The sequence below is a fragment of the Uranotaenia lowii genome, chromosome 1 (genome assembly GCF_029784155.1).
Source record: "Uranotaenia lowii strain MFRU-FL chromosome 1, ASM2978415v1, whole genome shotgun sequence".
Classification (NCBI taxonomy): Eukaryota; Metazoa; Arthropoda; class Insecta; order Diptera; family Culicidae; genus Uranotaenia; species Uranotaenia lowii.
Window position 1 is genome coordinate 56,114,584 of NC_073691.1, and position 16,758 is coordinate 56,131,341.

Here is a 16,758-nt window from a genome sequence, read left to right on the forward strand (position 1 = left end):
TGCAAGACCTTGTACGAAAATGCCTCGTATTGTGCTTCGATGAGATGGACTAGTTTCTCTGGGACACCTTTTCATGGTTAAGTCGGTCGAATGCTTTTTTCAAAATCAACGAACACCAGCAGAAAAGAGTCCTGGAATTCATTGATTTTTTCCAGTATTATTCGAAGCGCTGTGATGTGGTCCACACATGATCGTCCGGATCGGAATCCAGCTTGTTGCCTTTGGAGTGTAGCGTCGATTTTCTCCTGGATCCTGTTCAGGATCATTTTGCAGAGTACTTTGAGAGTTGTACAGATTACCACACAGGGCAATGTTTGAAGTATCCCAGATGTCCAACGCTTGAGCTGATCTGTTCTGTCTGTCTACACCTGACCTACTCGGCCTTTCAGTGGCATTCTAGCACTAGTCCTTGCACCACTGAGGCGGCGGGGAGAAATGTCATAAAGTAATCGGATATCTCCATTGGCGTCGCACAGTGCAGTGACCAGTGGACAAAAGTCAAAAATTTTAGTTTATCAAACCTTAAATTCAACTTTACCAATCGATTGGAAAGAGGTTGGAGTTTCATGAACGAACATGCTTTTGACATAATTTTGCTTTCTACACGCGCAGCATTGGTTCAAAGTGGATGCATTAAGAAGGCAAGAACAATTTCTTTTTTTCGAAAACATACACTTTTTTTGAAACTTTTGTTTACCGTTGGCAAGTTTCGCAGCAAATTCAAATTCTTCGTTCTACAAGTTGAAGATTTAAACTCAACGCGTGTCGTATTGTGTTTTTGAGGGAGAAAATTTCGTTTTTGGTCTTTACAGCTACCTCTGAATTTAACATTATTTTTGTGATTTTCATCAACAAAAATGGCTCAACTTCAGCTAGTCAGAACAAATTTGCGTCACAAGACGTCACTACCATTTTATATTCAAATGCTAGGGAATTTTATCTTGAACATCCACTACGCTTGCTGAATTGCGTTTTTTTGCGCTAACAGTGATATGAGCAATTCACGGAGGGTCATTTTTACACCACAGGAATGAACATTTTTCGAAAAAGGACCGCTGTGGTAAAACAGAAACCGAAATCAAGTGATTTTTTCTTCTAGATTTTATCAGTATTATGTTATACAACAGATTTTGAACAAACGTGGATTTTTGATATTGTTGTGGCTTTGAAATCTCATTGAAAAATTATATGAAGTTTTGTGGTTTGAATTTTGAAATATTTTTACCTAAGATAAAGCATACATCGGCCAAGTTCCCGTGAAGTTCGCTTGAAAAGGAAATTGTTGTATTCAGTTATTTTCTCTGTGTTTATCAGTACCAATTATAATCGTTCATGAATGCAAATATTTGACAGATACAAAGGATCTTTTATAAGAAAGATTGAAAATCTTCAAAATATGGGTTTTTTGAGACATGGATTTTAAGGCTAAAAAAATCAAAATTGAGACAAAACCTTCAAAACACGGTTTTTCTGACGTACTTCAATAATTGAACATTTAAACAAATATTTTATCGAATTAAAACTTTCTACGAATTTTGTCCATCGGCTCTATGGGATCACCGCACTGTGCGTCGGCTCTTTCTCCCTCTTCGGCTAATGAGTTTTTCCAGGCTCTCTTGTCTCGTCTACAAGCCCGTTTAACTGCCTCTTCCAGCTCCGCATATCGTAAGAGGGCGGCTGCTTTGGCTGACCCGGTAGGGGAAAACTGTACAAGACGCACCAGCTAAGCATAATTGCTATTTACAGCGATACCAATCATTTAAGAACCAAATTGAAAGTTGACAACGATTCAGGGATCAGATTTACGTATTATCGAAAAGAAAAAATATGATAAAAACACGATTTTGACTATATTTTTGTAAAAAACTAAAACAGCCAGAAAACAAACCGCGGGGTAAAACGCCAAAGCTAGTGGACAGAACGCACCAAACATGAAGGATGGTAAGAAATGGAACAACGATTATACGGAATGTAATTATTGAAACATCAAATGTTTGATTACATGTTCATCGTATTTTTGTAAACTAACCATCCTTTGGCTAAAAATCATTTAGAGTTGCTAAACTCTACGAAAATTTCGCTTTTCAAAATACACTTTTTAATATTCTTATATATAAAACGCCTTCAAGTAGGCAACGAAATTCAATTTTTTTGACTGATATGGTGATATCGTAGCAAACATGGCGGCCGATAATTTTTTTCGAGTCGAATATTGGTGCACCGTTTTAACTCGAACAAGGACGAAATTTGTTATAATTATGCATTGTTATCGTAATTTGGGAGTCAGCAAATAAAAAGAATGGCATTTTGTTTTGATATTCGGGTTTTCTCAAAAGTTAACAGCATTCAAAATTTGAGCGTAAAACACGTGGTCTTGTGGGCATTCTGCCCCAATTATCATCTGAACGATTTTTGATAAAATTTTGTAGGAAGTTAATAAAATACAAAAAAAAAGTTATAGTCTCCCGAAAGAGCACATGCGTGGATAAACGATAAGCTGTAGTTTTATAAGATTGCGCAGACTGTTTTACCATAAAACCTTATATGTCACTTATGAAAAATAACAAGTTTCACGCTGATTTCATTAATTCTTCTGTTTCTAAGAACTGAAGTAGTTTTTGTGAACTTTTCATCTTTTGAATGATGAAAAAGCTTGTTTGCTACAATATAAATGAAGAAAAACATCATTTGAAGCCGTTGGTTAGTGTATATTTGAGAAATAATGGCATCGGCCATCTTACCCCGCTGGTGCGTTTTGTACAGTTTTACCCTACATGCCTGCTCAATTCCGACTTTCGCCTTTCTCCGATCATCGACCATCCTCCAAGTTTCATCCGACATCCATTCACTTCTTCTTCCACAAACTTTACCGAGAGTACCATGGCTCGTCGTGATAAAGGCATTCTTGATTCCACACCACTGTTCTTCGACTGTTCCGTCTGTCGGCAACTCCGAGGCTCGGGATTCTAGCTGTTCAACGTATGCCCTTTTCACCTCTGGATTCTCCAACCGGCGGACGTCGTATCGACACCCGACTTTCTCCTCGCGCCGTTGGACACGCGCAACTCTCAGTCGTATCTCGCCAAGGACGAGGTGATGGTCAGATGCAATGTCTGCGCTTCGTTTGTTGCGAACATCAAGAAGGCTCCTTCTCCATTTTCGGCTGATGCAGATGTGGTCAATTTGATTTTCTGTTCGGCCATCTCGGGATACCCAAGTGACCTTATGTGCTGGTCGATGGGGGAAGAGCGATCCACCGATCACCATGTTGTTTGTTTGTCTCCGTTTTCGCTCATCTTTCCTAGACCATGGCGCCCCAAGTCCTGATTTTGCATTGAAGTTGCCTAAGTGGATTTGAATGTCACCCTTCGGAATTCTCTCTACCACGCTGTTCAATTGACTGTAAAACTGCTCTTTCTCCTGCAAATCGGCAACGTCAGTTGGCACATAACACTGGACCATTGTAAGTGTTCTGAATCTGGCTACGATTATTCTTTCGTTTATCGGTTCCCATCTAATGAGATTTTTCTGGGTTTACAAAAAAAAACTAGGTACCGAAAATCAAAAGAAATACATATATTGCACATGATTAAATTGAATCGAATTGAAATTTCAAAAACTTTATCATAACTTTGATAAAGATTTTGGGTAAACAACTTGTCGAGTAAGTTCATAGAAAAATTTGACGCCTTCGGATTAAAAAAAATGAGACAACTGTTTCAGAACCACCCGTAGAGGCCACACATGTAATCTTCGGTTGTTTAAACTGATCTTCCATTAGTGATGTTCAACTTTTTCTTTGAGCTTTTTTTTCGGAAAACACATGCTGTTACCCAAACCAATAATCAACCGCTAATCAAATCGACAATTGAAGTCCAAGCAGAGACGCCCTTGTGTGGTCAAAGTAAAAAGTTGACCAATCGACTTACATAAAAGAGATGTGCACAATAAGTACAAGTAGGTAATCGATGAATAGTAACGATTCGTTCCAGTTCCCATTATGGATGGGATTAGCGTGATTAGTTTCATACAGAGTAGGAGCAGCATGAACTGCGCGTTGATGATGAATGGGTCTTTCGGTTGACCTGACGTAAACGCACATAAACGTTGTTGGTCCACCGTCTGAGTGGGTACAGACCGTCATCATCAGACATCATAATCATCTTCATGCTGCGCGATTGCGTCCCAACTTTTACTATGCGTTGCGCAGAGAAATGGAAAACAAAAATTGTTGAGTACTGTTCGGTTCAAACAAAAACTATGATTCTGTTAGATGTTTTTAAAAATTGAAAAATTATATGATGGAAATCTTTTTACAAATAGTAAACATATGAGATGATTGAACTTTTTTCAGACTTCTCTTAAAATAAAAAAAAAACATATCACATCATGTTACACTTGACCTAGTCCTATACATTATCAGATAAAAACGTTATTATAAGTAATCATAATTGAATCAAGCCCAAAATTACTTCAAGTCCAACGTTTACTGCTACGAATGTATTGGAAAACGTGTTTGACGATCTACTGACGAGATCTATCTTGATGATATTGAGCGACTTTTTAGAACTTGGTCAGCATCAACAGTTGCCGCCTGAGTGTTGTAGCTGTTCCAACAAGAACCAAATGTCAACTCGATGAGTTCGGTCAATATCAATCATCCGAGAAGTGTATAGTACTTTATCAAAACACAGGCAAGGAGTCTGCGCGTAATTATCGATCATACGCCAAGCCGGTTTGCAGTCTCGTTATTACAAAGTAAATCGCCCAGAGCACTCGTTGGGCGTGATTAATGGCCAATTTTTAGTTCATGAAAATACCGTAAACTGCCCGTGACTTTAGTTTGATTTTACATAACCATTGACCGGGTCCTAAGTCGTTTTGGTTCAGCCTAGTTAAAGTTACCTCCTATCAGCTGAACAGTAATAAGTCCCATTCACTGATCAAGTATTCGTTCTTGTATTTTTTTCTTTCGTTCTCGATCCTGGCCCCCTTCACTTGTACCGTGACTTGACCCTGCGAAGATTGCGGCCCTGGTTCTGTTGGCATCAGTTCTTTGCCCTGGCAGCGCCATCGGTGGACTGCTGAGGAACCCCAAGGTCTACAACGCGGTCATAACGACCGACGAAAACTTGACCCCAAGCCGAGCCTATCCGGTGGTCCAGCCGGTGGTTCATGAAGCCGGTCTCAGTTATCCGTTTGGCGCTTTCGGTCCGTTCGGATTATACAACGCATTCAACGCCTACCCGGGATTGTACCAGCCAACGTCCTCCAGCGGAACTTCGGCGCAACATCAGCAGGCCCCAGCTGTAACCAATTCCAGACTGATAGCTGCGTCGCCACAGCTGCAGGATCGGCAACAGTTCCAGCAGCAATTCCATCAGCAGCAACATTTGCAGCATCATGCCCAGCAGCAACACCAGCAGCACCAGCAACATCTGCAACAGGCCGAGTTCATCCAAGGGCGTAACTCGTTCTATCCCTTGAGGACAGCTGAACCGGTGAGTTGAAATTAGATTTTATTTCTGTTAGGGAAAAAATGTTGCAGGCAGCAAACTTTAAACTCGACACAGTAAGACGACGTCTGAAAAATAATTTCATTTAACAACTCTTATTAGCGCACGCACGCACCCACTCAAACTTTTCATTTTAGTTGAAACGAATTTGTCCTGTGTTTTAACAGCTGTCAGTTCAAAATTGCTGCAAAAATTCTAAATAACACACTCTAAAACTTACCGACTTCAGTCCAGTTCCAACAATTGCATTAGAAAACGATAGCTACTAAAAGACTGTGGTTGCCTTTTTATCAATTGAAAAACAAAAAATCAGGAATTGTAGGATTTGAACTCGAACGACTATCTTGGTCAACATATTACAGGGCCTTAGCGCAGACACCAGATACTCAGAATGACCACTGAAGGCTGATTTTGGCGCTTGTTCCGCAGCGCTATCTACGGGTTATCGTGAAACTAACGGCCACATACAACTGAATCTCAAAACTAATTGGCTCTGAACTAAGGATCACTATAACGTTGCGTTTGTATTTTTTTTTTTTTCATCTCAATCGATCAACAGTCATTGTTTGTAAAATAATCATCCCTTATTATGGTACAGTAAATTAAATTAAACGATTAACATTGAAGACAAAAACAATAATGAAAAAATTTGAGATAGAATTTCAAATACTTATAGGTGATTCAATCAAGACGGTTTTCATTTGGCTTGTTAATTATCAAGTGTAATTTTTTTTCTTGATGAAGCACAGTAGTTTCACGATGCCCCGACAGATGGCGTATGATTCTTGGCGACTTGTAGTTGTATGGATTCAAGCGCCACTGATCAGTCTGGGTATCTGGTGTCTGCGGCCTTAGGGACGGAGAAGGATGGGAGTATATCCTTAATTCTTATTCAATTTTGAAAAACAGCGAAAAATAATCAAGAGTAACAGACCCGGTTCAGAACTTAGTCCAAAACCCCGAAATCTCACCCCAGGGTCCAAATTATAGAACAGTTTTTCAAAAAACATTCTTACTTGTTGATAGTAATTTAGTCCTGAATATGGAATTCCAAAAGCTAGACTCCGAAAGGTCTAAGAGACTCCAAAAAGTTTGACTAAGCTTGCCAGATTAGCCAGATTTTGCACAATTTGTTTCACTTTACTTGCAAAATAAAACAAAAATTTTAATTTAGAACTTAGAATTATGTACCTGGCGTGCAAAAAAATTTTTTTTAACAAATTTTGTCAAAATAAACAAAAAGGAATTTTTGAAAGCCTAAAACATTATTCTAAATTGATTGAATTGTTTCGATAAAAAAATCAAATTCTCAGGTGTTTTTCGGCTTGATTTTAACGGAAAAATACCAAAATTTGCCATGAAATTGGCCAATTTCTGAAGAAAATTTTGAAAAATTTGGATCATCATTGGGACAGAATCCTTGCATTTCATACTAAAATGTTTTTTGGCTGGGCCATCAGATGTCTCCAAACACACCAAAGAGAACTGTCAAAACCAAACTGATAAAAAAAAACAAAATTTTGGTCAGTTTTGAACAGGTCGTATGAACTGTTTGGCATGTTTCAAGAAAATTGTTTTTAAAGTTTCGTAACACTTTCGTCCGGGGATGCATAAGGGAAAAATCTCGAAAGTTAATCGCTATCTCCTTCAAGCTAGAAGTGCTAATTTTTGGACAATGGGATGCAAAAGTGATTCTTGAAAGTAACCCGCTTTGAGATATCTCGAATCGGTTCTTATGGGTAAGTTTGATCGTCAAGAATGTTCCAAATTGACTGGATATAGCCGATTCATCCTCTGACGATAACCGTTAAAGAAGTACGAAAAAAATATTGTAAAACTGTTAGTTATTTCGACTACTTCAATAGTGCAAAAATAAAGGAATTAATAAAAGTTTATATCCAACCGGTACTTTTAGACGATTTTTTCTCATTGAATTTTCTGTGTGAGTGAAATTTTTTTTTTATTTTTAAATTTAGGTAACGGTTCGGGTTACTCTTGGGGCATTTGATGATGGGTGAAGAAAAGTAACCCGAAACGTTACGTAAAAGTTGATATACTCACCGAAAAAAGTCAATAAGTAAAAATCGTTTAAAATGAAGGAAGTGAAATTCCGTCCAGTCAAAGTAACTCTACCTGCATTTATCTAGCAATAAATTTAACCGTTTATTTTAGAGCAGCATTCTCAAGCAACCAAAAGTCACATATCTACTTGAATGAAGGCCTTAAAACTAACACATTGGCTGACAAAGAGAATCAACTTCCCAATTCCCTTTAGTAAGCTTTATGAATTCATTAAGGAACTTGAAAGTTGCAAAAGTGTTTTATAAGTACGTTGTAAGGGACTTACGTCACATAAAGGGCAAAAAAAATGCTCGAAACAGGATTCGTTATTGTGAATTTAAATAAAATTTTTAGAAACGTCGCTGTTGAACTAGCAACAAAACACAGACTTCCGACAATCTAGTACTTCACTTTTACTTGTCGGAAGTCTTTCGGAAGTCGGAAGTCCGGACTTTCGAAGTAAAATTTAGTGCTGGCGCTATTATATGTCACAAAAAGTGTACTGAGGTGCTTTCTTCCTGACTGACTGAGTGACTGTCAGGTTGGTCGGGCGCGTCTGCAGGTATGCTACAAAATCACCACTCAGGCATGGTCTTGTGGTAGCGTGTTCGATTCTCACCACGAAGGTCGGGGTTCGATTCCCAGACTCAAAAGTTTTTTTTTAATATGTATTTTGATACTCGATTCACGGAGAAAAAAGACGACTGTTGTTTCAATTATTTGAGGAAGTTCTACCAATCATCGAGGTGTAGTTGATTTTTTTCGCATCCAACTATAAAAATAATAGACCTTACTTCATACTGCCGATTGATCTTATGCAATAAACTATTTATATTATGAATTCAATTGTCAAGGTATGATTGTTAAATATGATAGATCCAACTACAACTGTATGATTGAGTTTTGGCATCCAACTATACATGGAGAATAAAGCGTAAAGTTAGAAAATTTTTTTTTTCTATTCATTTTAATTATAAATGTGTATTTAATTTAATTTTATCTATGAGAAATTGGCCATTCTGATGCGATATATCTAGGAAATGTAGGAAAAAAGCAATTGAGCAGCAAATTGAACAAATCTCGGCTAACCGCAGTTGGTCGAGTTTGGAAACTGGAGCGTGACATCATGACGGCACCATGTACTAAACATAGTAAATAATCAAGAGAAGGTGATATGGACCGATGCCAAGAGTGAGAGATTGAGAAAGAGAGAGAATTTTTTTTGGAAGCTGAATATAAGGCAATTAAGACTGGTTTTGGAACTTGAAAGTATCAATAAGAACTTAAATTTTGAGCTGCAAAGAACGTACTTCATATCAATTATGGGGCTGAGTAAGCTTTTTCGTACCTGTTTTATGGAACTTTTAGTTGCTTAGTTTAACTATTAATTAGTTCGTATACGATCACGCCTTTTCGAAAACTAGGCACTTGAAAATATGATTTGTGACTTATGAACGGCGCTATAGATGGCACTGTTTCAAGTCAATTTTCAACGTATTTTTTGGATGTCAGCATTTTAAATTTTCCACATTTTCGAAGATTTTTTTTTTCGAGCTTGTACGTCTGTTCTCTGTGGTATAAGTGACAAAATTGAAAAAAAAAAACTGACAGAAGCATCTACCATGAATACTTGACCACCAAATATCATATGCTATTTAAATCATAATTTTATTCAACTAAAACCACAAATTCTCTTCAAGTCATGTACCCCTTCAAGTTATACCCAACCCAAACGTGATTTCCAGAAAACAGTGTTTTTTCATTGAGCTTGAGCTTAGATAAACCGTACATTTCGGTAGTTGCTACTCCGTGATTGACAAGAACCATCAAAATTGTACATAGATCCAAATAAATGGGGCTTGGGATTAGCTTACCATTATCTGTGTACACGTTTTGAAGGTTCTTTATCTTATATGATCAATAACGGTGCCGGCCACGTCCTTATGGTTCATCGGGGAAAGAGAAGGATTGTTAGTTTGACTTCCGTTGCTACTAGAGACCGAATACACCTCTAAATCTCCACGGTCGTCCCAGGAAGGGTGGTTTGTTAGTGGGGAAGGTAAATATGATCAAATATGATCAAATATGATCATGAAAACATACTACAACTTTTGGGGGGGGGGGGGGTGGTTTGTTAGTGGGGAAGGTAAATATGATCAAATATGATCATGAAAACATACTACAATTTTTTTGCCCCAAGGAGCCCACACCAGGCAGCTCAATTGAGCTGTTTGGTGGAGGGGGTGAGCGGAGGGTCCTTGAGCAAAATATAACAAAAAAAAAAAAACAAAAAAATGTTAAAGCCTAGCATAGCATAGCGTAGGGTGACTAAACACATCTTGCATTGGCTGATACACGAGGTAGGTACAACTAATAATCAAGCCCAACACAAGATGCCAAAATGAGTACCTGGAGCAGTGATTGAATTTTGCTGAGCATGAATTGATCAACCATCTCTCGCTCAACGCTTTACTCGGAAGCAAAGGTTGCTTTGAGTCAGCGAAAACGACAAAACCGATGATGCATACGCTCTCAACATGGCCCGCCTTCACGAAGCAATATACATTCGATGCAGCGCATCCAAAAAACCAAACGAATGGCTCTCACTCATCTCCTGTTACATTCTTGAGGGAACCGAATTCAAAAGGCAGAGCAAACCCGAGTCTCCTCGTTTGTGCCTGGATCGAATACCCGAGGTTTTTCTGCTTTTGCTATTATTGCACAGCAACCGCACGCATGCAGTTAGTTCTTTCGTTTCATTCCCCCCCCCCCCCCCCCCCCTCTCTCCTTGCTCCATACGTTGCGGGCCGTGCAACACAATAAGTTCGGTTGTTTTTGTTGTTGTCTCAACCTTTGCGGCGAGGTTGAAGATGTTCTCCTCAACGACAGCTATCGGCTTGAGTCCATCAAATTCAATAACGTAAATGAGTATGTGTGCCTCGTCTTCTTCATGCATCATGTAGCAACCGAACGTTGAGAGAGTTCGTTCGGAGCAGCGAACGAATAGTGTCTCTCGGAGCAGATCCTCCTCATGGGGGGAGGTTTGAATGAATGTATATGTATCGTCTCCTGTATTACTATACGAGGCCTCAAAGTGTGTATTTTGAATGCCTCTGATGAGAAAATGGTTTAGGATTTCAATCACTGACCTGGAGTCAATACCCATTTCAAGTGTTGTTATTGAGAATCAGTGTGGTACCACAACGCACACCGTGGCAAGTCAATGTAATCATACACTCAGAAAAATACTATTATGTATGCCATAAAATTCTCTTATGAAGTGGCGCCATAAGAAAAATTAATGAAATTCATAAGATTGTCTTATGACGCGAATGAATTCTGAAGATGAACGCCTACTTCAATGAGAGGTTGTTGCTTTTCATAAGAGATTCTTATGGAAACAGTAAACCACTTTCTAATAAGAAAAATTCTCGATATTTCATGCTAAAAACATTCACTTTATTGTTTGCCAAATTTGTTTAAAATTAAATCCTTCATGGTCACCATCAGCAGCGCATCAACAGACGGCTCCATCAAAGTTTTTTTTGCCGCATCTTAATCTTCGACCTTTCGTTTTTTGCCGATCAGCTTGCTGAAAAGTAAACAAATAATGTATTTTGGTTTACTAATATATTCAACGTTCACACCAAAAAAATCAAATCGAACTTACCATTCCGGAGATAATAAAAACATTTAACATTGAAGGAAAATTATGATAACTATCAACTGGCGATTGCTTCGTACTGTTAGATGAGGAAAAAAACTGATGCTATGAATGAATGTGTTCATCATTTTTTCACAATGCCGTTTCTTCTATTTTTCATAAGAACATCGTATGAAAATTGAAAGAATTTCATAAGACTCTTATGAAAAATTAGTTTGGACGCAAAAAAGTGGTTCATAAGATGTATTTTATGAAATTTATAATAAGATTTCCTCTGAGTGTATAGGGATAGTCTGAACAGCTAAATGAACTTTTCAGGTGCAGAGAACTCATACGACCCTACATATAAAGATGCTTTTTCAGACAGGAAAGGGAAAGGTTATTCGTTTTGTTGGAAAATCCTACTTGGCAGATAGGATTGATGAAAAAGGAAAAGTGATGTAGTTTGAATTTACAAAAGTATTCAACACTTCTTCGAAATGAACCTTAATTAAATGGACTGATCTCACCATAAAACGACCATTACTGCGCCAAATGGGACTGGGATACATCCAGAGAAAATTTGTAAGCGATTAACTGCTGCCGAATCTGCCATGATTTTGAATTAAACTTCTCCGGAAAGCTCTTCCGGCCATATTCCATTTCAATGCAGGTACTTTATCCAATCCGGAAAATTCAGGTCCACACAATTCGATTCACTTCACTTTTAACGTTAATTTTTAAATTTTGCTGCTGAGAAACTACAACTTTTTAATGATTAAAACACAAAAATTTGTGTTATGAATATATCAAATATTTTCACACTCTATAGCTCTACCAGCATCACAATAGCTGCCAATTTTTGGTGTTTACTTACAGTACCGTTCATAATTGTATAGAAATTGGAAACAAGCGCACTGTCACTTCGACTTTGAACTTCCATAACTTTTTACTCTGATGATATTTTTTGATCACATTTTCTGCGTTAGATAGATCAACTATCACACTATTATATCAGAAAATTTGAGCTTTCTGGAGTTTGTGTGGCCTGAGAAACAGTAATTCTACGAAAATCGGACTTTTTGGACTTTTCTCAATCAAATAGCAATTTTTTTTTGTAAATTCTTTATTTGAAACGGCTCATACCTTTAGGCTTTAAGGAGCCAAACTCCTTTTGTTTTTTTTTACAATAGTTTGTTTACTTCTAGTTCACTTTTTTTTAAAGAAAAGAAAATAGATAGGAAAAAATATGAAAATAAAAAGAATTATAGACGAAGATCAATAGCTTTGAGGAAAAGATATATTTCGAACATGTAGTCCAAATCTATCACTGCCAGCACATCTCTCACTGGAACATAGGGTGGTTTTCCTCGGGCCCGAAGGGAGTCTATCAAATTCGTTCTAGCGACAAGATAGACCTCGCACGACCAAACAATATGCTCGATGTCGTGGTAACCTTGGCCGCAACTACACAAATTGCTGCCAGCAATATCAAAACGATAGAGTACCGCGTCTAAGGAACAATGATTGGACATGAGACGGGAAAATATACGAATAAAATCCCGACTCAAGTTCAATCTATTAAACCATGGTTTAAGGCTTACCTTTGGGATAATCGAGTGGAACCACCGACCCTTGTCATCCTCGTCCCATTTGCGCTGCCAGTTGACAAGAGAGTTTTTTCGAACTAAAAAGTAAAATTCGTTGAAGGCGATTTCACGCTGATACGTGTCGCCTTCCATCGCCCCCACCTTTGCCAGAGAGTCTGCCTTCTCATTACCCTCTATCGAGCAATGGGAGGGAACCCAAACAAAGGTGATGGTAAAGCGACGTTTTGATAAAGCACTCAAACTATCCCGTATCTTCTCGAAGAAGTATGGCGAGTGCTTTCCCGGTTTTATTGAGTGAATTGCTTGAACAGAACTCAGACTATCCGTTACAATAAAGTAGTGCCCAACTGGCCTTGAAGCGATACTGTCCAAAGCCCAATGAATTGCTGCTAACTCTGCTATATACACAGAGCATGTTGACTCGAGGCTGTAAGAGGCGCTAGATATTTCGTTGAACACTCCAAATCCTGTTGATTCCTCTATAAGTGATCCATCAGTAAAGTACATTTTATCAGCATCGACGTGTCTATATTTAGCTTCGAAAATTCTTGGAATCAGAAGTGAACGATGTGGATCCGGGATTCCACGAATTTCCTGCTGCATAGACAAATCAAACTGGACAGAAGAATTATCGTAGTCTGGGCTTCAAACACGAGCGGGAGAATACGAAGAAGGGTTTACCTGCATTGACATGAGGACATGGTATATAGACATAAATCTTGTATGAAAATTTTGCTCAAGTAACCTTTCAAAATTAACGATCACCAATGGGTTCATGACCTCACACCTGATGAGGAACCGAAGTGATAGTAGATTGAATCGATCTTTCAAAGGGAGTATTCCTGCCAAAACTTCGAGACTCATGTTATGCGTTGAGGGCATACAGCCCAAAGCGATGCGGAGACAACAATATTGGATACGCTCGAGTTTGATGAGGTGAGTTTTGGCAGCTGACTGGAAACAGAAGCTACCATATTCTATCACTGAGAGAATAGTTGTTCGATACAATTTTAAAAGATCTTCTGGATGGGCTCCCCACCAGGTGCCAGTGATTGATCGGAGAAAATTGATTCTTTGTTGGCATTTTCCTTTCAGATACTCAATATGGGCTCTCCAGGTACATTTGGAATCAAACCAAACCCCAAGATACTTAAAACACCTCGATTGAGTGATCGTTCTGCCCAGGAGTTGAAGCTTAGGTTGAGCAGGTCTGTGTTTCTTAGAGAAAACAACCATCTCCGTTTTCTGAGGGGAAAACTCAATCCCAAGCCCCAAAGCCCAGGAAGACAATCTGTTCAAAGTATCTTGTAAAGGTCTGTGCAGATGAGACTCGGAAGATCCTATGACAGACACCACGCCGTCATCTGCAAGTTGTCTTAGAGTGCAGCCTTCAGAGAGACAACTGTCGATGTCACTAACGTAAAAGTTGTACAAAAGTGGACTTAAACATGAACCCTGTGGAAGACCCATGTAAGAGGTTCTTCTAACTGCAATATCTTCGTGAGCAAAGTTCAGATGTTTCTCACAAAGCAAACTGTATAAGATGTTGTTCAATAGTGAAGGCAGACCCCGAGAGTGCAACTTGTCTGACAACACCTCTATAGAGACTGCATCAAAAGTTCCTTTTATGTCTAGAAACACTGAAGCCATTTGCTCACGTATTGCGAACGCCATTTGTATCTCTGAAGACAGCAAAGCAAGACAATCGTTTGTCCCTTTGCCCCTTCGAAACCCAAATTGAGTATCTGAAAGGAGACCATTTGCTTCTACCCATTTATCCAAACGAAACAAAATCATTTTCTCCATCAATTTGCGTACAAGACAACATCGCTATAGGACGGTACGAATTCGCATCGGACGCTGGTTTTCCGGGCTTTTGGATAGCGATAACTCTCACTTCTCTCCACTCTTGGGGAACAATGTTGTTCTCCAAGAATTGATTAAATAAATTTAACAAGCGAAATTTAGCGGCGTCCGGGAGGTTTTCCAACAAGTTAAATTTGATTTTATCAATTCCCGGAGCTGAATTGTTGCAAGAGAGGAGGGCAAGTGAAAATTCGACCATCGAAAAGCTGGAATCCAAACCACACCTATCAGGAGGCACGTTCCGGATTATTTTTTGTACAGGTGTAGAATCTGGGCAGACTTTCCGTGCGAAGTTTAATATCCATCTATGTGTATATTCTTCACTTTCATTTGTAGATGATCGATTGCGCATACTTCGTGCCACTTTCCATAAGGTACTCAAGGATGTTTCCCTTGATAAACCACCCACAAAATTCCTCCAATACGCCTTTTTCTTCCCTCTGATCAATTTTTTGAACTGATTTTCAAGGGAAACGTATGATTCAAAAAGGACGAGGGTTCCATGTTTTCGAAAATCTTTGAATGCTTTTGATTTGTCCTTGTAAAGCTTAGAACACTGGTTGTCCCACCATGGATTTGGGGGCCTTCGAAGAACAGATGAATCTGGGATGGGTTTTTTTTGAGCACAAAGTGCACTTCCATGGATCAAACGTGAAAGAAAGTGATACTCCTCCAAAGGAGGTAAAACATTCATAGAATTAATGGCATCTGTTATTTCGTCCGAGTACTTTTTCCAATCGATGTGTCTTGTAAGGTCATATGCCATATTTGTATGATTTGAAGTGCTGGCCCCATTGGTGATTGTAATTTTGATTGGCAAGTGATCACTACCATTGGGATCAGGGATTACCTTCCACTGGCAATCCAATGATAGTGAATTTGTGCAGAGTGAGAGGTCAATTGCACTTGGTCTTGCAGGAGGTTTAGGTACCCGTGTTTTTTCACCCGTGTTCAAAATTGTTAAATTGAAACTGTCACAAATGTCATAAATAAGACTAGAACGACTATCGTCAATTTGTTCTCCCCAGACAGTTCCATGTGAATTGAAGTCACCCAGGATCAACCTTGGCTCAGGGAGCACTGAGCATAGGTCCTCTAGGTGATTTCGATCCACTGCAACTCTATGAGGCCAGTACAAACTGACAACGCATAAGTCCTTACCTCTAATAGTTATATGACATGCAACAGCTTCAATTCCTCCTGATAAAGGGAGGTGGATTCTATATTGATCCCCAAAAGCACCCCTCCATAAGAATCGCTGCGATCCAAACGGATAATGTTAAAATCGTGGAATGAGATGTTTGATTGAGAAGAAAGCCATGTTTCTGAAAGGGCAAAAAACATCGCAACTAGTTTCATGAAGAAGAAATTTGAACGGATCCAGTTTAGGGACTAAACTACGACAATTCCACTGTATAACAGTGATATCTCCGACCTCTCGGCGTAAATTAGCCATCGAGAGAGATAAACATTGAAATGAGGGGCCAAGTTTGCATCAATTGCTTCAAAAATGTCTTTACTACAGGAAGCATTGTTGTTACAATGCTTTTGATGGATTCAGAAACGTTGAAAAACGAAAAAATTCCATTCAGAATGTCAGTCAACTTAAACAATCCTGGCTGGGAAGTTGATTCTGAAAAAACTGCATTCGTCAAAGGGGCCTTTGAGGTCCCTGCTGGTGTTGAATCATTCTGTGATGAAAAAATCGTGCGGAATCCAGGAGGATTTTGTTTTTGTTGTTCTGCAGCATTCGGCTTTTTAGGGACACTGGTTGGAGGGCTCATTGCAGGGAACACCGAATTGAACACGGCAACTCTCTCCTATCAAGCGAACAAAGAACACTTTTTTCACACACGAGGCTCGCAAAACCACGACCGTGTTCACTGACTGATGGGAGACGAATGAATCAAATAGCAATATCTCTGAAACTACGCAACATTTTTTATTGAAAATTTGCAGAGTGATTGTTGAGATATGATGGTTTTATCGATGAGATCCAAAGTTACGCGAGGTGCAATATTTCAGGCATGAATCTTGAAATGCGATTTCTATAGAATTTTGG

At 38.9% G+C, this 16,758-nt stretch overlaps 1 protein-coding gene across 1 annotated transcript in view; it reads left to right on the forward strand.

Annotated features, from left to right (window-relative positions):
- LOC129739233 (GATA zinc finger domain-containing protein 10) overlaps positions 1 to 16,758 on the forward strand; it is a 41,548-nt gene that overhangs the window by 22,438 nt on the left and 2,352 nt on the right. Inside the window, exon 2 of the mRNA XM_055730656.1 lies at positions 5,025 to 5,501. Within this exon, the coding sequence (XP_055586631.1) occupies positions 5,025 to 5,501 (477 nt within the window). The remainder of the gene's footprint in view (positions 1 to 5,024; positions 5,502 to 16,758) is intronic.